The sequence below is a fragment of the Notechis scutatus genome, chromosome 5, assembly GCF_049901735.1.
Source record: "Notechis scutatus isolate UNSWTSFEM ecotype Mainland chromosome 5, rNotScu1.2, whole genome shotgun sequence".
Taxonomy (NCBI): Eukaryota; Metazoa; Chordata; class Lepidosauria; order Squamata; family Elapidae; genus Notechis; species Notechis scutatus.
The window spans coordinates 59,582,495-59,604,002 of NC_142013.1; the positions used below are offsets into that span (position 1 = coordinate 59,582,495).

General features: G+C 38.6%; 1 protein-coding gene across 9 annotated transcripts in view; it reads left to right on the forward strand.

The window, feature by feature from the left end:
* BCOR (BCL6 corepressor) overlaps positions 1–20,453 on the forward strand; it is a 91,426-nt gene extending 70,973 nt beyond the window's left edge. For all 9 annotated transcript variants that reach the window (XM_026674063.2, XM_026674066.2, XM_026674067.2 and 6 more), the window contains 4 exons: positions 16,617–16,762; positions 18,171–18,248; positions 18,429–18,579; positions 19,196–20,453. In XM_026674063.2, coding sequence (XP_026529848.1) covers positions 16,617–16,762; positions 18,171–18,248; positions 18,429–18,579; positions 19,196–19,484 — 664 coding nt within the window. In that variant the 3' untranslated portion in view covers positions 19,485–20,453. The remainder of the gene's footprint in view (positions 1–16,616; positions 16,763–18,170; positions 18,249–18,428; positions 18,580–19,195) is intronic.
* The last annotated feature ends 1,055 nt before the right edge of the window (positions 20,454–21,508 follow it).

The following is a 21,508-nucleotide window of genomic DNA, read 5'->3' on the forward strand; positions in this document are numbered from 1 at the left end:
GCAGCAGCTGCTGATGAGGCCAGGGCTGTCACACACACTCCCAGGAGCAGCAGACCAAGCCGATGCTGCTGCTACAGTGGTGGAACCAGCGAACTCCCCTTGAGCGGTGCGAGCATTGGCGATTGTTCTGGGGTAGCCCCGAGTCCTGCATCTGGAAGGGAAGACCCCCCTCCGGGGTGAAATTTGATGGAGACCCACAACAACTGGGATTCTTCATGGCACATGCGTCATATATATGCAGGAGTGTGAGCATGATTTCCAGACCCAAGGGGCCCAAGTTCAAGTCGTTACTCTAAGCCCTAGAAGGAGCTGCTGCCAAGTAACTGCACAGTGCCAATGGTTCAGAGCAGTGGAACTTCCAACTGTTTTATGATGGCTCTGCGATGCCAATTCGAAGAACCCCTTGCTGATCGTAAAGCCTGTGACCGTATCAAAGTCATGAAGCAGGGACAGCAGCCAGTGGCAGTGTACACTGAAGAATTCCGGGACCTTGAGTGCCACATAGACTGGCCAGAGGACATCCTGGTAAGCTGTTTCAAAGATTAGCTGAGTGATGACCTGTACAACGCCTGTGTGGCCCGGGGTGCACTGAACTATCTACACAAATGGTATCTCACAGCAGAAGAGGCCAAGATTGATATGGCAAGGAACCAATACCAAGCGGGACGAGTGTGGAAAAGATCCCCACTCCAAGAGAAGTGGGAGTCATTCAATCTACAAGCTGCGTTCACGCCAAAAACATCAGCCTGTTTCAAGTGTGGAAAAGAGGGGCACCAAGCTGCAGAATGCCGTTTGAAAACACCTGCCCAAAAGCCGGAATGCCTGTCGGGGGGAAGCCCATGAAGTCAAGCTAGCGTGGGAAGGAAACTACCCTACAGATCAGAGAAGCCATTGAGTTTCAGAATCCCTCCTTCTTTGGGGGTGAAACTCTGGCACCCCAGCAGGAGGGACCAAGTTCGTTTGGGAGCGACCCAGAAGATGAACCGCTGGTAAGCAACCTAATTGAACCGTTTCTCCTTCCCCTGAGACTGTTCATAGCCAGCAGAGGCAGGGAAATAAAAATCTCTGCATTACTGAGTCAGGGTGCACCCACTGCTTAATCAGCTGGACCCTGATGGGGAAATTGGGGATTAATTTAAGAAAACTGAAACCCCCCATTTTTTGTCAATTAGATGGATCAGTAGCAGGGGGGGACCAGCTACCTTTGCCATGGAGCCCTTACAAATAGGCATGGGGAGCCACGAAGAGACACTTATGTTCATAGTGGCACCTGGCATGGAATGGCCATCTTCATTCATAACTTCTAATAGGTGAAGATTCAATATTTCCTGAAAGGTCTTGCAGACATGATATTCTTCTGATTAAAATCGGAATTCCGATTTTTTTGGGAATCGCTGCGAGCGGAGCCCGGGCGGTGCGAGCGGCGGGCGGTGCGAGTGGAGCCTGGGCGGGCGGGCGGTGCGAGCGGCGGGCGGTGCAAGCAGAGCCCGGGCGGGCGGTGCTGAGCGGCAGGAAAAGGGAGCTGGGCAGCGATTTCTTGGCGCGCGGTGGGGGGTCTCTTTTGGCCGGCCCTGATTTTTTTTTCAGAGGGGAATATCATGCCTGGTCTTGTAAAATTCTGCTGGCAATCCATCTGGGCCTGGTGCTTTTCCAACATTCTGTTTTTTTAAAGCTTCTGTTAGTTCCATCATCATTATGTTACCTTTTAGCATTGTTTCAATGTCTTTGGGTATCTGAGGTAAGTTCGCTTTCTGTAAGTATTGCTTAACTTTTTCTTCTTGAATATTCTCTTGAAAATACAGTTTTCCATAGTAACCTTGTATAATTTTTTTCTTCTCATTTCCATGTCCTTCTTCATTTATTAATTGACTAATCCTTCTTTATTCTCTTTCCTTTCTCCATTTATAGGCTAGCCATCTGCCTGGTTTGTTTGCATCTTCAAAGTAATTCTGTTTAGTATTTTTAATTTTTTGTGCTAGTTCCTCTTTTTTCATTAGTCCCATTTTATGTTTAATTATATCCATTTTATTTTTAACGTCTTTTTTTGTGGGGATTTCTGTAATTCTTTTTCCAGTCTTTAATAGTCATCCTCCAATGTTTTAAAAGTCTTTTTCTGCTTTGTATTTCTTTTCCTTGTATAGTCTATTATCAAGCCTCTTGTCTAGGCCTTCATCGTGTTCCAGAGATTCTGTAAAGATGTATCCTCTTTTCTATTTTCTTTAAAAAAGAAAATCAGTTATTTCTCTATTTTCTGTTTAAAGTCTTTTTCCTTTAGTATCATATTATTTAAAGTCCATCTAGATCTCCTCTTATGTCCTTTCCAAGTAACTGTCACTGGATTATGGTCTGCCCAGGTGCTTGTTTCTATTTCAATTTCTTGTATGTTGGCAAGTAATTCTGCTGACATCCATATCATGTCTATTCTAGACCATGATGCATGCCTGTTTGAGTAAAAAGCATATTGCTTACTTTCCACATTTCTCTCTCCATGCATCTTTTAAATTTAATTCTTCTATCATTCAAAAGAAAGATTTTGATAATATCTTTCTAGCTTTCTTTGTTGATTTCTGTGTTTTATAGTCCAACCGATCATTAATTATTCCATTAAGGTCTCCCATCATACAAATATTAACATAGTCCAATTCAATTATTTTCATATGTAATTTCCTGTAGAATTCTTCCTGGTTATCATTTGGAGCATAAATTGCAATTAAAAGTGTTTTTACATTATTGTCCATTATTTCCACCATCAAAATCCTTCCATCATCATCTGTATAAATTAGTTCTGCCAAAATTGTATCTCTAATATATAAGACCATGCCTCTTTTTTAAAAATTGTGTCAATGACCTGAATAATTTCCCTAGGTTTTTTTGTTTCAATATATATTCATGTTGTTTTTTAATATGTACTTCTTGTAAACAAGTTATATCACATTTTAATTTCTCTAATTTAATCGTAATCAGTTTTCTTTCATCCATGTTAAGCTTTATAAGGAGGTTTTATTGCTGTAGTAGATCTTAATTCTCGTTGCTCTCTGGGTATACCACCTACTGCCCCTTCTTTTTCTTTTTCAATTACTGCTATACACTCCTCTTGAAATTCAATTAGTGACTCTTCCTTTCTTGCTTCTTCCTCCTTTCTTCTAAGATATTCTAAGTAGAATAGCTCAGCTTTTTCGACTGTGTCAATTCTTGGTTCCTGCCAAGTGAACAAGAGGCCTTCTGGCATCAACAATGTTTATTCCTCTTTTAAGTAACTCTTTAGTCAAAAATAAATATTCTCTTCTCATCTCTCTTACTCTTCTTGGTACCTGTTTCAGCACCACAATTTCTTTGTCTTTATACTTTAATGTTTTCTCTCTTGCCACCTGCAGTATCTGTGTTTTGATAATCTTAGAAAATCTGATGTGAACTTCTCTTGGTAGTCTGTTTCTCATTGCATATCTTGTATAGACACGGAACACTTCATTCATCCCATCCATCATCTTCTCTTTGGTTATCTCTAACACTTCTGCCAGTATTTCTGTCATTATTTCAGCAAGGTTTTCACCTTTTCCTTCTACATTTTGAAATCTCAGATAAAATTCTGATCTATCAATTTCCCATCCTAATGGTTCACTCCTGCCCTTCTCAACATCGCTCAATCGAGTATCGATATCTCCAATTTTCTTATCTCTTTGTATACCTTCTTCTTCAATTTTTTGAATCTGTCTTCATATTTCATCATCTGTTGAATATTTTCTACTTTCTCATCTGTCTTTTCAGTTCTTTGCTCAATATTCTCTGTTCTATTTTCAATCTTCTGGATTCCTTGCATAATCATCTGTAATGTCACTTCCTTCTCTTTCTCCTGTTGTAACATTGTCTGTATAGATTGTTGTCCTCCAGATGGTGAAGAGGTTGGTATTGAGGAAGCTGGGGCTGTTGTCTTTCTGCTCATCTTGTAGTACTTATCTGTAAAGAAAGAGAGAGGGAAAAAAGGAAAAAGATAAAAAGCAAAGGCAGGCAATTGCCACTCCCCCCCAAAAAAAAGGAAGAAAACCTTCAGGCACTTATATGCCTTAATCCAATTAGTTGCAATAGTATGAGGGGGGGAAAACAACAAGAGAAGATATGGAAAAAGGGAAAAAAAGATTTTTCTTTTGGAGAAAAAGAGGGTAGGGGAAAGGAAAAAAAAATAATAGTCTTATCTTAATAAAAAGAAAAAAGAGAGCAAAAATAAAAAAAATTACATTCTAGTTCCTGGGTTGAAAGGTTGAAATCCAAATAAAAAAGACCCAGCTAGAGGGGAAGTAGAAAAGAAGGTAAAAAGTAACAAACAATTCTAATGTAAAGCAAGCCTCTGCCACTAAATATCCAAGGCTCTTTAATAAATCAGCTCAATGTTTCCAGTTCCAGTGTTTTCAAGGTCACTTCAATCTTCTTTCTTTCAGCTTCAACTCCAGACTCCAGCTATCTATAATTTCACAGATGAGCACCTGTGTAAACAATATGCCATGCTCATCCCACAATCTTTTCAAGTGCAAAGCTCAGAATACATAAATATATAAACAAGTAAAAGGAAAAGGAAAACAATACATCCAAGCCTCTAGATGGCAGTGCTACTTATTTTCCTTCACTTTCACTTCCCCCTCATATATCCAAAGCCAGGAACATAAAGTAAAATCTTTTCTTTTAAAAAGAAGTAAATCTCAAATCAGAAAGAAGAGTCTTAATCAAAACAAACTTTCAAGAGAATTGTTAAAGAATAGGGAATTTTTAAAAAGGACCAGTCCAGTTTAAAATTAAGAAGCTTTGCCAGATTCAAAGCTTCAATAAAAAGGGGGAAAAACTTTCACTTTAACTAGCTTAATCTCGCCACTTAAACTCTTTTCTCTTCACTTTTAATTCCACTTTAAGTCTTTCAGGGTGTTCTCTTCAAGAAACAATAAGTAAAAGTTCATCTCACCAAACTGACACACTTTCTTTCAATCTCTTCCGTTCCGGAGCTGTCCCAGCTTCAGCAGCTTGAATGGCTACCTCTCCACCACCCACAAAAAGGGCTTTTCCTGGATCAACCAGGGACTTTGTGATGTCCCTGGCATCAGCAGTACATGCCCTTACCGATCACCATCTCTATGGGATGGTTTAAGTCCATCGGGACCATCCAGCAGCGGAGATATCAACGGCGATCTTGGAGGATCAAGATCGCGCGTTGTATCGCCACGATGCCATCTCTGCCCTCCAAGAGTTTTTACTTTCTTGAGTGAGAAGGAGAGGCAGGACCTTACAAACAGTCCTACTCACTTTAATGGGACGTCTGGTGATACGGCAGTGACACAACATGATGAGTGGTATGGCGGGCAGCAGGTGAGTGATTGTCCACTAACAGGCACTGCCCCGATGGATCTGAAATGATAGGTGCTCTTTAATATTATATTTATAAGCTGCTTAGAAGGTTTCACTTTCATTTTTACCACTTGCCCTTCCTCCTCACACTTAAGAGCCTGGTGATACAGATGCATTTCTCTTCAAACAACCATACAGTTTGTAGTGTACATAGATTTGCAAAACAATGGGATAAAGGAATATTCCTGAACTTTGTTTTATGATTTGTCTCATGGTTACTGTGAAATTGTGTGAATGCATCAATGCAATGTTATCTCAGTTTGCAGAATTTGGATTCATTGAATGAGTTTACCAAAAATGTAAATATAGCAGAATATACAGCCTCAAGCTACATAACTAAGCTCCATTTCATGATGATAAACTAAATTATTAATGTATCTTAAATAGAAAACTATCTTTAAATAGATTTTTACTCAAAAAGCATTTTATTAAAATAAATTTGATAAAAAAAATCTGAGTTAAATAAAAAAATCCATTTAATTTTTTTTAATCATTGATTTTTATCTACCCTGGTTTGTTGATTGTATCTGATCTTAGGGACAGTTAGAAACAATGGAGAAAGATGGTCCATTAAATCACTACCTCTTGCATTACCATGTAAGGATTGTAAACAACAAACAGACTCTTATCATCCACCCAGCAGTCTAATGATAATCAGTGCAAGATTCCAAGGATCCTGGGCATTTTTTCCAGAGTTACAGGGTGAAAGTCTTCCCATATAACTGAACAAACTGTGCCTCAGTTATTTGATTGGACCTGTCCAGTCAAGTGTCCAGTTTAAAAAGATATGAGTGTATTTATCTTGTCAGATGCCTAGGATATTCACAATGGCCTTTTATGTATTGCTGTGGCCCATCCTTATCCAGCAGGAAACAGGTCACTTTAAAATGGGCTATTGGTTGGCAATCTGTAGATAAGAATGGTAAGAATTGAAAACTATTTACATTTTCTGCTCTTATTGCCACAATGCAATCCCTGAAATGGACTCTTAATTATGTTGGATCAAATTCATGTATTTTTCCTTCTAATCCAAGATGGCGCCGATGATGGCTGCCTCGGTGAAATGCTCTCTAATGGTTTCTTATTATCTGCAATTCACTATGGATTTCATACGAGACCATCTGCTAAGAATTAGGCAATTCTTAAGGAGCAGCTTTCTGATTCCTCACCCCGCCTGTCTTTGCAAATGCGGAGGAGATTCTAACTAATTCCCCAGTGCTATGGATTACAACAAACAAAGCAAAGCAGCAGCGCTGAAAAAGGAGATGAGGTAAATGAGCGGGAATTTTAAACAGACTAAGGAATGGGGGGGAACTCCTCTCCCATCTATCTTTCTGACTAATTTACGCTTACTTGCTAACAAGATGGATGAAATACATCTCTTAAATAGATGGAATTCTGATTTCTACAATTCAGCAGTTCTTTGTTTTACTGAAACCTGGCTTAATCCACAAATTCATGGGGATAACACCATTTATATCCCCGGATTTCAGATATTTAGATCAGACAGAATTGAAGAGACATCATGTCAGGTTGAGCTCCAATCAAAATCCAAGAAAGAAATACTTAGACTCTTTTAGAGAAAAGGTATCTTTTACTGGAAATGAAGTGGTAGCTACAATAGAATTCTGAATCTGAGGAATTAGGCGCGCAAATCACATATACAAAGTGATGGAAATGTTCCCACCCCCAATAGTTCAAATGATTCTTCCAATTAAAAGTTGTGAATATGATCACGTGGACATCTTCAAGTGGTGATGAGGCCTCTGTCCGTTGAACTTGGCATATTTTGATAAAGGTTTGCAGCTGCGCAGAGAAAAGAAAGTAAGCGAGAAATAGAAACCCAAGCAAGAATGTATACTCCCCCCTCCTCATTTTATACAACACTAGAATGTAACACCTCCAGCTCGCTTCCCATACTTTCCCCCTCCTCCCCCCATTACTTATGGCAGCCAAAAGATGAAAAGCAGTAGTAGAAGATCTTGAAGGCTGACACATCAAGTAAAACAAAGGGTGGAGGATTATGTTTACAGATCAACAACACCTGGTCTCAGGATATAACTATAATATATAAATTCTGTGATGAAAATTTAGAGTTTTTTATCAACTGCAAGCCATTTTATTCTCCATGTGAGTCCTCCTCATTTCTCCTAATAGCTGTGTATTTCTCCACAAGCTTGTGTAAACAAGGCATTACGAACTCTTGCTGAACTCTTGCTTATGGAGGCTGAAGCCAAATACCCAGATTCCATTCCCACCATTTTAGGAGATTTCAATCAAGCAAACTTAAGGAAAGAGCTCCCAAAATATTTCCAACATGTCCCACCAGAGGCAAAAATACTTTAGACCACTGCTACACAATAGTAAAAGATGCTTATAGGTCTTGACCACAAGCAGCTGTGGGACACTCTGATCACTGCATGATTCATCTTGTACCTGCCTACAGACAAAAACTTAAAACCATGAAATCAACAATTAAATCAGTGAGGACTTGGTCTGATGAGGCAAAGCTGAAGCTCCAGGCTTGCCTTGATTGTACTGATTGGAATGTTTTTGAAGGTACCTCTGCAGACCTAGATGAGCTCATAGATACTGTAACATCATATGTCAGTTTCTGTGAAGACTTATATGTACCAACAAGGAACCTGCAAATATATAGCAACAATAAACCTTGGTTCACAGCTAAACTTAAGCAGCTTTGTCGTTCCAAAGAGGAAGCCTACAGAAAATGTGACAGAATGCTATACAATCAGGCCAGAAACATATTAACAAGAGAGATCAGAGCAGCCAAAAGAAGCTACTCTGAAAAGTTAAGGAATCAGTTCTCAACAAATGAACCAGCAAGCATGTGGAAAAGTCTTAAAAACATCACTGGCTACAGCAAACCTTCTTCCCAGGCAGAAGGAAATCAACAACTAGCAGATGACCCGAATGTGTTTTACTGCAGGTTTGAAAGGAAACTACAGCCACCTATTTCCACAACCCCCATCTCAAACACACCAACAACAGGCAAGCCTGCTACAACTGACCCCAACCCATAGGAAAAGAAGTGCAAGATCTATTTCACAGACAAAAGCCAGGAAAAGCACCAGGGCCAGACAAGATAACTCCTTCTTGCTTAAAAGTCTGTGCTGACCAATTGGCCCCCATCTTCACCCGAATCTTCAGTAGATCACTAGAGATATGCTATGTTCCTTCTTGCTTCAAATGCTCTACTATCATCCCAGTGCCAAAGAAGCCCTCCATCAAGGAACTCAATGACTACAGACCAGTTGCTCTAACATCTATAGTTATGAAAATCTTTGAAAGGCTAGTGCTGTCCCACCTGAAAACCATTACAGATCCACTTTTAGATCCCATGCAGTTTGCATACCGAGCAAATAGATGACAGATGATGCTGTTAATATGGCTCTGCATTACATCCTACAACACCTTGAATCTCCAAATACCTATTCAAGGGTCCTCTTTGTAGACTTCAGTTTAGCATTCAATACCATCATTCCAGATATTCTTCTAACTACATTAAACCAACTAGCGGTACCTGAACACATTTGTAAGTGGACCATAAGCTTCCTAACAGACAGGAAGCAGCAGGTGAAGCTAGGCAGAATCACATCTGATATCTGTACAATTAGCACAGTGCCCCGCCAAGGCTGTGTGGTTCTCCACTTCTCCCTATATACCAATGACTGCATCTCAAATGATCCATCTGTTAAAATACTGAAGTTTGCTGATGACACAACAGCGATTGATCTCATTCGAGACAACGATGAATCCACATATAGACAGAAGGTTGTACAACTTGCCTCGTGGTGTAACCAGAACAACGTGGAACTGAACACACTCAAAACCATAGAAATGATGGTAGACTTTAGAAAAAACCCTCCCATACTACCACCTCTTACAGTACTAGACAACACAGTATCAACAGTAGAGACCTTCAAATCTCTAGGTTTTATTATATCACATGATCTAATATGGACACCTTACATCAAAAACGTCATCAAAAAAGCGCAACAAAGAATGTTATTTCTGCGCCAACTCAGAAAGCTCAAACTGCCCAAGGAGCTGCTGATACAGTTTTACAGAGGAATTATTGAGTCTATCATCTGCACCTCTATAACTGTCTGGTTTGGTTCTACAACCCAACAGGATAGACACAAACTTCAGAGGATAATTAGGACTGCAGAAAAACAATTACTACCAACCTGCCTTTGATCGAGGACCTGTATACTGAAAGTCAAAAAGAGGGCTGTGAAAATATTTACAGACCCCTCACATCCCAGACATAAACTGTTTCAACTCCTTCCCTCAAAACGACGCTATAGAGCACTGCACAACAGAACAACTAGACACAAGAAGAGTTTTTTCCCGAAAGCCATCACTCTGCTAAACGAATAATTCCCTCAACACTGTTCAACTATTTACAAAGTCTGCACTACTATTACTATTAATCTTCTCCTCATTCCTTATCACCCATCCCCTCCCACTTATTGTATGGCTGCAACTTTGTCGCTTGTCCTTATAATTTATATTGACTGTTTCCTAGTATGATTTGATTGCTTATTGTACCCTATAATTATCATTGTGTTGTTCCTTATGATTCTTGACTCTTGACGAATGTATCTTTTCTTTTATGTATACTGAGAGCATCTGCACCAAGATAAATTCCTTGTGTGTCCAGTCACACTTGGCCAAATAAAGAATTGTATTCTATTCTATTCTATTCTGCCATTTAATTTCACTGAGCCTTCTGAGATTGAAGGACAGAGAGAGGCCTTGTAGGGATTATCCAATCCAAAGGTCCCATAAAATACTTATTCCAGTAGAAACAAGGGCCTCAGTCAAACTGTCCAGTAGATTCTCAGACAACCCCCCGCCAACCTTCCTCTAAGAGGCGTCAGAGACAGAGTGATGCAATGGTTTCAACCTCCTGGTGTGTGGGAGATGAGTCAGAGGGCAGCACCAGCAAGCCAAAAAGCAATCAGAGACTAAGCTGACCATGACAAAGGAATAACCTGAATGTCCTCCACCTTCAGATTATGTTTGGAACTGCTTCAAGACAAAAAACAGATATATTTGACCACCTGCATGAATTAGGTCCTCAATAACGTGAATCAGGTCTATTGTTGCTATATTGGCTATGAACTTCTGTGCCACCTTTGTGCACAAGAGTATGGGATGAAGTCAGGGATGGGATTCTACCTGGTCAGACCGGTTCTATAGAACTGGTTGATACGATTCTGCGCAGTTCAGCGAACCGGCAAATCGTGCTACTGGCTGGCCCTGCCCCTCCCTGCCCACTCACTCCTTACCTAGCATGCATGCCATCCAACTTGTCTGTGTTGTGCCTTTGCCTAATTTTTGGTAAGTTGCTATTTTTCCTCTCCCCCCCCCCCGCGACCATCAGCTGTTCCGATATTAGTTGTGCCAGGAGATTTAGATTAGCTAGAAAGCAGGAAATTGTTGGATTTCTTGCTTTCTAGCTAATCTAAAAGCAGATTTGAACCTTCCTTAGAACTGAAGTTTCTATTTTTCAGTGCAGACTCAGGTAGCAGATTTCAGAAAGATAGATCTCTGGGTGAATCTGTGGTTCTGCAAGCAACTTAATCTGCCTGCCTGCTTTGCCTGATTTTGGGTGAAAGTTGCTCTTTTTTAATAAAAAAATCAATATTTACATAAATATTTATAATATTTACATACAAGCCATGCCCAGCCAGTCACATCACCACCAAGCCACACCCACAAATTAGGCCATGCCCACAGAACCGGTTGTTAACAAATTTGAATCCCACCCCTGGCTGAAGTCTCCCAGAATTGGAGCATGGGGTACTCCATTGCCAGGTCCATGAATGAACTGAGCAGCTCTAGAAGGGATTTGCTGCCTGCATCTTAGACTTCAGCTACAGGGATTTATATCCAGTTATTGGCAGAGAGGTTAAGGCTTCCTGGCTAACAAGTGCTACCACTACCTCTGCTTTGGAGCCATGACTGGTATCAAACATGAAGCACAATTGGGCATCTTTTGGAGAAAGAAACATCACTTTTTGGCATACACGCATTTTGGTAATGTGTGCCAGATTAACTGACTTATCCATAATCAAATCATGGGTGAAAGGACCTTCTTATATACTGGTCTGGCATTTAATGGTAACAACCAGCGACCTGTACCACTGAAGTCCTCGTGACCTAATATTAGAGATAAATACTGAGAACTGGAAGGCAGATCAATTTCAAATAATCCAACACTTTCTTATGAGTAGCCCATTTTCAGAATTCCATCTTACTTTATCCATTCACCACCCTAATGTTGTGATGTGTCTCCCCCGCAACTCAACTCATTCCCAACTCCTCCCCTTTCCCAGCCTATGGGGGCCACCTTATCTCAAGGGTCCCTCCCCATCTCATATTCCATTCTACAATTCTTTCAACAATAAATTATATCAAAGTTTACCATCCTTGGCTCTCTTGTTGGAATGCTGATACTCTTTCAGCCTTAGCCCTATTTTACTGGTTACCAATTTGAATAATTAGCAACATTTTCTTCAGTATACATATCTCTCACTTTGTGGATTAATTATGCATGTATAGTGTGTGGAAGTGTATGTTTATATACAGTAGAATGTGTTTGAAAAGAATATGCAAAAATTGCTCTGTTGTATGGAGATAAATGTTTCTGAAACTATTATAGTTGGCTGCCTAATTTCCTGCATTATTACTTTTGTCTACGATATACAACAGTGTTTCTCAATCTTGGCAATATGAAGACATGTGGATTTCAACTCCCAGAATTCCCCAACCATTCTTCAAATTGCCAAGGTTGGGAAGCATTGGTACAGAAAATATGTAGGGGACTAATACAGTGAGCAGCCATGTTTCATAAGTCACTTATGCAAATCTTTCCCCTATATTTCTCTTCGCTATCAATAAATGATATTTTTACTCTTCCAGGCCATTTTCAAAAATAGGAAGTAGAAAGGGTCACTAGTGGGCCTTTATTAAGAGTTGTATGGTTGATGATAGCATATATCTGTTAGTGTCCAATTTTATGAATATATTAAACAAAATTCCAGTATGAAATGTACATGTGGGTGAAAAATCCTATGATTTTGTGTTTAGATAGCATGTTAATTTAATTCAAAAGGTCTCAATTTCAAAAGATGTATTTTCCTAAGGCCATTTATGCTTTTATCAAATTTTAAGGCTGCTATCCTTTTAATGAATTCTAGGCAGTGAACATACAATATAAACTACAATAAAACATACAGTCCACATGTAGCCTGGCTCCACACCATGTAGATCTTTAAAGTGGGAACCAACACCTTAAAATACACTCAGAAGCTAATTGGAAGCCAGTAAAGCTGAAGTAGCTGTGGTGTTATGTGGCATACTGTCGTAAGGCCAGTAGTGTATATAGTGCTGCATTTTGGACTAACTGAAGCTTATAAATGCTTTTCAAGTGTAGTTCCTATGCACATTGCAATAGTCCAATCAAGAAATGCAGGAGTAACTCTGAACAATGTTTTCCAATCAGGAATGGGCACAACTGGCACACAAGATGTATTTGTAAAACAGTCCTCCTAAATATAGCTGCCACCGGCTCATTGAGCAAGAGCTGTGAGTCCAGAAGGACCCCACTCCTTCAATTGCCCACCAACTCTTCCTGAAGGAATATAATTCCATGAGAAGTTTATGATGGAAAATAATCACATATGGGTGACACTGAAATCCACAGCCATTCTGTCAGATGGTGCTCCCTTCAAAATCCAAGAAAGAAATAATTAGAGAAAAGATATCTTTTACTGGAAGTCAAGTGGTAGCAACAAAAGAATTCTGAATCTGAGAAAATCACATGTTCCCACCCCCAATAGTTCAATTGGCTCATCCAATTAAAAGTTGTGTATAGCATCACGTGGGCATCTCCAGGTGGTGATGAGGCCTCTGTCCATTGACCTTGACATATTTTGATAGAGTTGCAGCTGCACATAGCATAGGATAGAAGCCTAAGCAAGAACCTTCCCCCCCCCAACTTATACAGTTCTGTTTTGTAACACCTCCAGCTCGCTTCCCTTAACCATGTCCCCCCTCCCCCCCTGTTACTTATGAGAGCCGAAAGATGCAAAGCAAAGGAAGAAAATCTTGAAGGCTGACACATTCAGTCTTGTCAGGATTGAAGCCAGTTTTTCCCCATCGAGATACACAGCTTCCAGGCAGTGGGAAAGTGTTCTAATAGCATGTTTTGGATGGCCCACAGTAGTGCTATACAACTGATTATCATGATGAAATTACATTCCTTGCCAATAGTCTATGGAGATTCTCAGTTATCCAGGTCGTGGTTGTCCCAAAGGTGCTTTTTTCAGGAGGCAACTGGACTTTCTTGTTTTTCCTTTGAAGATGTTTCGCTTCTCCTCCAAGAAGCTTCTTCAGCTCTGACTGGATGGTTGGAAATGGAAGGATTTATATTCATTGCACACAACTGGTCATTTGCACTTTTTTAGAGAGTCTTTGAGGCCACCTGGAGGTTTATCTATGTCCTCACGGTCACCTGAGTAGTGCAAATGGGTGTGGAGCCTTCTTGGCTGCAGGATGTTTTCAGCCTTGTGTCCTTCTCTGTTGAAGAAAGGTGCAGGCTGTCCGCACCCCAAACAGAAGCGTAAATGGCTCCTGCAGTCTGCAGTTCCTCTGGAAAATCCATGCAAACTCCCACACCATTCAAAGGGTGGGGTGATTATTTTTTTTGAAGAAACATCTTCAAAGAAAAAACAAGAAAGTCCAGTTGCCTCCTGAAAAAAGCTTTGGGATTTCTTGCCAATGGATAACTTCACCCATCAGTTTCATTTAGTTGTTTAATACGAGCAGGAAAAGAGTCGAACCTTCTGGCACCCTGCACATCAGAAGTACAGTTGTCCAATACAGCTGGGTGCAGTGATGGGGTCTTGAGGGGATGGCTACTTCCTCCTTCAGTGAAGGTGGAAGTACCTCCTTGCTGAGAGACATTTTTCATCACTTGAACACAGCCATGTGTTATTTCCCTGGAGATACTAATCATCCAGGAAAGGTATAAATTTAAAGTGGCACTTCTTTGGAAATGACCAGATAGAACTCAAAGCAGATAACTGGACAAGACTGTACCTTAATCATGCCATTTTATTTCCTGCTGTATCTCTGAAAACTAGAGGACTCTCCAGGATTTGTATAGGAATGACCCGATGCAAGGCCACCAATAGTTGCTCATTCCATGTTCTCAGCTAAACAATGTACATAACTTCAGGAACTACCCCAAGCTCCCTGTGAAACCCCAGTGAGTCAATCAGTCACATGGCGTGGACAAACTACATTAGTCCCTCTAGAACAGGGGTGTCCAACTCATGTTGTCACGTCAGCATCATGTGACTATTGGGATTTTTTCCCCCTTCGCTAAACTGGGTGTGGATGTGGCCAGCACGTGATACATCTGGCCCACGGGCTGGGAGTTTGACAGCTCTGCTTTAGAATAAGTGTTAAATTTGCCCAGTGGACAGACCAACTCCAGTATGTATTTGTATTAGATCAGATCTATAATTAGTTAATAGGAAATAAGATGGTATTAAAAAAGAAAGAGGAAAGATGGGTCCCAGAGAGCAGATCTTATAAAAGTTAGCTTCTATTTAAAAGTGCAATACAGGTAGTTCTTGATCAATGACCATAACAACAATTTGTTCAGCAACCATTTGAAATTGTGATGGTGCTCTCAGATGTGAGCAAACAGACCCCATGTGCAGAATTCAAGCTAGCTACTTTATTATGTTCTTCCTATAAGACAGGAATCTTTCTGGTCTGACAGCCTACCCCTAGGAACAATTGGCCCAAGCCCTTTTGCAAATGCACAGTGACTACAGGCTACCTCCACACTTGATTCCTCCCCTTCCTGCCAGGCTGGGTGCTTCCTAACAGGTGCTGAACAAGTAGTACTTATGTCTAGTCCTTGAAGTTCTGGCTATTGCATATGATTGTGACCTGGGTGCTTGGTAACTGAGTCACCATTTGACACCTTACCTGCTGGCTTCCCACCAACAAAGGTCAATCCCGCAGGCAGGGAAGATTGCAAGTTACTCCCACTTCTTTTTCTTCCAAGCCCCCCCCACCCCCGATATTGGACTACCTAGTGCAGGCTTGTACTTCATCAACCCTTCCTTAGCCTGTTTGCACTTCTTCAGCATCACAACATCTATTCAACCTACAGCACTTGTATGTGTGTGGCACTGCAGCAATCCTTCCACAGCCATAAGGTCTTTACTTAATAATTTGCAATTTTTCCTTAATGGCAACAGGGATTGCCAGGATTGCCATCTTTAAGTGATGTGGTCTTGTGACATCATGCTTTACAATCTGATTGTTTAACAATGGAAATTCTGATCCTAAATACTGTCTTTAAGTGAGGACAACCTGTAGGCATCAGTGCTGAAGAAAGATTTAGTTGCTAGTCTGAAAGTAGCTTTCATACATAAAATTGAAACAGATGCCATTTCATTTTTGACTGTATCAGGTCTTAGTTAAGCCTTGTATGCACATTCTATTTTGTAGAGATTTCTAACAGTATTAGGATTTGGAATTATTATGCCTTTTGACTTTAATATCAGAATTCTGATTCAGATAATGCAAATTAAAATAATTTTAATAAAAAAGATTTGCTTCTAGCTTCATTGTCCCCTTATAATTCCATTGAGTGAAGATCTGGTTTTTTTATCCACAGTCCTAAACATACCCATGTCTTTAGTCATTCAGATATATTTTAAGAAATTATTCAGCAAAACTTTCAGCAGAATTTTACATTTATTTTAAGTGTTTCAACCAATAATTGTTAATTTTGCCTGCATGGTTACTTTTTTCTTAATTCATAAGCCACAGGTTGCTAATAGTTATTGTACATTTTGAATAAAACTAAGTTTGTATAAAATTATTATATTCAGGCAACTATTTGTTTGGGTTTTTGAGTAGTTAAATTGTACAAAGCAAAACTATGATGTGAATGTTCAACATATTTTTTACACACATATAAAACCTTTGATACTAATATGCCAATACTATGGGATTTGATTGTTGTTCAAAGTGATGTCTATTTAAACGTAACTTTATCCAAGGAGCTTGCTATTTAATAACGTATATATATATATTAGTTTCAGTTTCCTCTTCCTCTACAATTACATTGTATGGATTTAAAACAAAAGTGTTTTGCTTCCCTTCCTAAGGCCTATCCATGATGCAGTGGAAAATGATCACCTAGAAATTGTCCGATTGCTTCTTTCTTATGGTGCTGACCCTACACTTGCTACATACTCAGGTAGAACAATTGTGAAAATGACACACAGTGAACTAATGGAGACTTTTCTAACAGGTCTGTATACTTTTGATTGTGCCAATGCTTGTTCACTTATACAATTTGATATTCTACAAAACAAATTACTTTTCAGATAACAGTAAAAGTAAGGATTGTGGGATTCAGATATTTTGTTGCTTAAATTACAGCAGAAATATACAGTATTTAATATAGTATTTAAATACTGTGTATTTTTTCACAGTATTAGTATTATGAGTTAAAATGTTAGTATCTTAGTTTTGCAAGTAGCTCATAGATTTCGTCATCTGTGGTCATCAACAGTGGACAATATTATGATGTCATCCAACTTTTGGAATGTGGGGAGAGACATATGAATAACCAGTATGAAATGTACAGTCAGGGACATTTCTTCAATTAGTATACTGCTTTCCTCTTTGTTCATACATTTCCATTTATCTCTTTTGCAATTGGAAATACTAAAGCTATTTTCTCCAGAACAAAATAGTCTTATTTGAGTATTAATGCAATTAACAATTACAATGAACAAAACAAACAAATACTAAAAACAGCAAAAATAGCATTAAGAGTGTACATACTTGAGCTTGGGGAGTTCTCATAGTTAAAACAAAATGTTTTATGACATATTATGGCAGAAACTATTTTATGATAATTTTTATGTCATAAAATGAGTTCTGGGTCCTGGATTTTGGACACATTCTGTAAGTTAGCTCATCTGAGGTACCATGGATCAAAATAGTGTGCTACTATGCACCTTAGCTCCTGGTGAGGGGTTTGACATTTTGTCCTTCTGTCTGTCTGTCTGTCTGTCTGTCTGTCTGTCTGTCCCTCCGTCCCTCCCTCCACCCACCCACCCATCTATCTATCTATCTATCTATCTATCTATCTATCTATCTATCTATCTATCTATCTATCTAATATGCTGCCTGTCTCACTGTCAAACAACTCGTGAGTGCTTATCTTACAACTGGTATTACAGATGTATATCCTGGTATACTCCCATTCATCCAAGTACCAAACAAATCCCACTCTACTTAGTTTTTGGGAGGAATAGTTCAGATTTGCATTGTCAATTGTACTTTCAAAGTTCAAGGCATCAAAAAAGGTCTAGTGATGAAGATCTTGGCCTGATTGTATGAAACAAATGTATCTGTAGCAAGTGTAGCCTAAATTTTATAGCTCATATCTCCAGAATCAATTTGAAGTGCACAAACTGAATACTGAGAATAGGATTTGGAAGTAAATGAAAGTAGAATAATTATATTTGAAAAGAAATAAGACTCAGTTAGAGCTCTGCAGTATTCTGATTGATACTTTATGTTAATTTTGTATGCTTTCAGATAAACATATGATTTATCTGGATTATATTTTGTCATGCTATGATAGATTGCAAAACTTCCCAACTTTGGTTTTTTCCCCCCAATGTTATATTGTTGTATCTCTCTAGAGTATTTAACTGATCTCCATGGTCGTGATGTTGATGACCCTGGCTTGTCCTGGGACTTCTATGGCAGCTCGGTGTGTGGTAAGAAGATGTAATGGTTTTTTTTTTGGGGGGGGGGGCAGAGTTCTATTATTTCAAATGTGTGCATGTATATGAATGGGGAGGGGGCAGTATTCTCAGAAGTGAGAGCAAATTTAAAAAAAGGGGAGAAAAAGCCACTGTTTGACAAAGGATCTTCAATATTTTTCTTTGTCTAAATAGAGCCAAAAGGTGAATCAGGATTTGACATTCTGTCTAACCCACCTGGCCCAAATGACGAAGATGAAGATGGATTTAGTGATATCTTTGAATTTCAATTCTCAGATGTGCCTCTCTTGCCATATTATAATATCCAAGTGTCTCTTTCTCAAGGGTAAGCACTATTATTGTTTATACTAGAGGGGAAGATAAATTGTTTCCCCAGTGTATGTTCTTATACAAATACCTGAGTTATTATTGACATATTCAGGATCATCTTTTTGTCTCATTGAATGCAGAGAACTTTTCATTATTTGTTCTGTTAATTGGAAATTTCATATTCTATGTATTTTGAATTTTAAAACTCCCCATAGATTGGCTTCTTTAAAACAAGAATTGTTCATATTCATTGTAAATCTATGCATGTGAATGTATGCTGATATTGCAGACATATTCACAAGGAAAAACTTGTGGCTTGGTGCAGCTTATGAAACCAGACCAAGATTGGTGCAAGAGCAGGACATGTGGAGAGCAGGACATGTGGATAGTAAAGAGAGGAGAGAAAAAAAAATACAGTCCCATTGTGTGAACAGATGTTTGCTTGTATAAAGCTGGATTTCATCCATGAGTTTACTGGAGGGGGGAGCAGGAAGAAGACAGAGGAGTACAGAGACTAACCTATTTTTAAAATCTCTTTACCTTAAATATAAATGTATATAAAATTATTACTAGCAGAATCATGTTGATTTAAACCTCTCAGCATCTTGTCAATATTTTACTTTTGTCTCTAGACCACAGAACTGGTTTTTGCTTTCTGATGTAGCCAAGAGGCTGAAAATGTCACCCAGGATATTTCGCTGTAGTTTCCCAAATTTGGAAGTTGTCAGTGTTACAGAAGCAGAATTTTTCAAACAGGTATCTTTGAGTCAGCTGTTTGCTTGCCAAAAGGATCTTGAAGTTTTCAACCCAGAAGGCAAGGAACTGTTGGACTTGGTAGAATTTACTAATGAATTACATTCTTTGCTTGGAGCCTCACTTGAATGGTTGCATCCAGATGAAGAAATTGATATTCATTGGTGAAACTCCCAGCTTCTTAATGTACAGTTCTCTGTAAGATATTTCTTTATGTATATGTGTTGCTACAGTTATTTCTATAAAGAAAAGGATACTGTTAAATAAAAGAGCTTTCCTCTAATACACATACACACACACACACACACACACACACACACACACAAATATATCAGATGGGTGGACTTTTGAAAAAAAAAATTTAAGAGACCACTCTGTTTCTACAAATTATAAAATTGGTAAAAGGTGTGTGCACGTTCCTTTAAGTGCAGACGAACTTTGGTATAGATTTGTTTTTACATGGAACTTTTTTAAAAAATAAAATGGCTTTGCTTCAAACAAAGCACTGGTTACATAAAGATGCCTATTATAGGTGATGTGATCAATCTTGTGATCAGCTTGTGATCAGATGTGATCAGCTTGGGAAAGTTTATTGGGGGAGGCACTTCTTTATATTTTTGTTTTTGTTTACAAAAATTCCTGCTTTGGCCAGGTACACACTATTGAATACAATTCAATAGACTGTAATATAAATTAAAACCATACACCTGCACATCTATTAATTGTGTGAACTTTTATATCTTAATTTAAAAATGTAGTTTTCAAATGGCAAACTGGATTGTTTGTATATATGTATGTGTGTATGTGTGTGTGTATGTATACACACACACATACATATATACACATGGGAGGCAGTATATGTATATGTATATACACACACACATTTTATATGTGTGTGTTTAAACATTTGATGCTCTTTATTTAAAAGAAAACTTTGAACTATTTTTCTGTAAAATACTGAAAACTAACCTATGTTGAAGTTGTTTAAAACTGTACAGAACCTAAATCTTTTTTCTGAATTGTGTGTTTATGTTTGAGATTTGTGTTTGAACTTTTACGTAAATTCTGCCTTTGTATTTATATTTTACAAAAAAAGATGCTAAAGGCAATAAAACTGTGGAAAAAGCAGTGCTGAAATAACGTTTTTGGTATGACCTTGGATTGAACTGAGAACCCAAACGGTATCTCTTTTTTCCTATGAGTAGAATTGTGTGTACTCCATACCCAGAAAGAAAAGAAAATTCAGTTTTCAGTCATATACAATTCCTCTTCATTCAAAACTACCTCCTCTCTTCTTCCACTCCCCCAAATTGTGGGTACTCCTTTATACCATAGGACAAGATTTGGCTGTAGATGTCTGCAGGTGAGATGGGAGGAGGGATTGGAAGTGACAAAATATGTATCATGAAGTTGTAACACAAATGCCTTTGCATACTTACATTGACATGGCAGTTTTTTTAAAAAGAATGATTTTTGTACCAAACACATTTTATAATTTTTATCTTCATGGCTTGGCCTTATGTTAAGTCCAATATTAATTAATTTTTCATGATGTGTTGGACACAAGCAGTAGTGTTACAAGCACTGTATCATGTTAGATGCTAGATTTGTTTGCCAGAGTTAATAGACAAGCAATTTTTTAAACATTGTGGAAATACTTTCCTATCTCCCATTTAATATTCAACATGATTGGTTGGTGATAGAGTTTGTTAGAGAAAACTGCTTGTGTCAACAATTATTCAGCAGAAAGAAGATAAATCTGGACAATTTGGTTGGTGAGTGTTCAGTTGCTCTGTGGAGAATTCTCTGGTGATTCTAAGCTGCGGAATGAAGTCTTCTTCAGTAGCTGTGCATTTCTTCACTGGCTGTACTGTGTATTATTCATCATCTTCTGCTGCTTACTGGAGATGAGAAGGATACATATATAGGGTCCCCCTCTATACAAGCATTATAATGGGTAAAGCATGATTTAACAACATAATTTCCATCTTTTTCAAAAATAACTTTATAGATGAATTGCTTGAAAAATAATCTAGAAAAAAACACACACAAAGAGGCTAAATTATGGTTTAAATGCATTTACACATCAGTTTCAGATCCTCTTTGTTGGATAACTCGTATAATTTTTATTCAAGTTACATTGCAGTGCGCAGGCTACAACTTTATGAAGATGTTGAAAGCTAAGGTAAGAT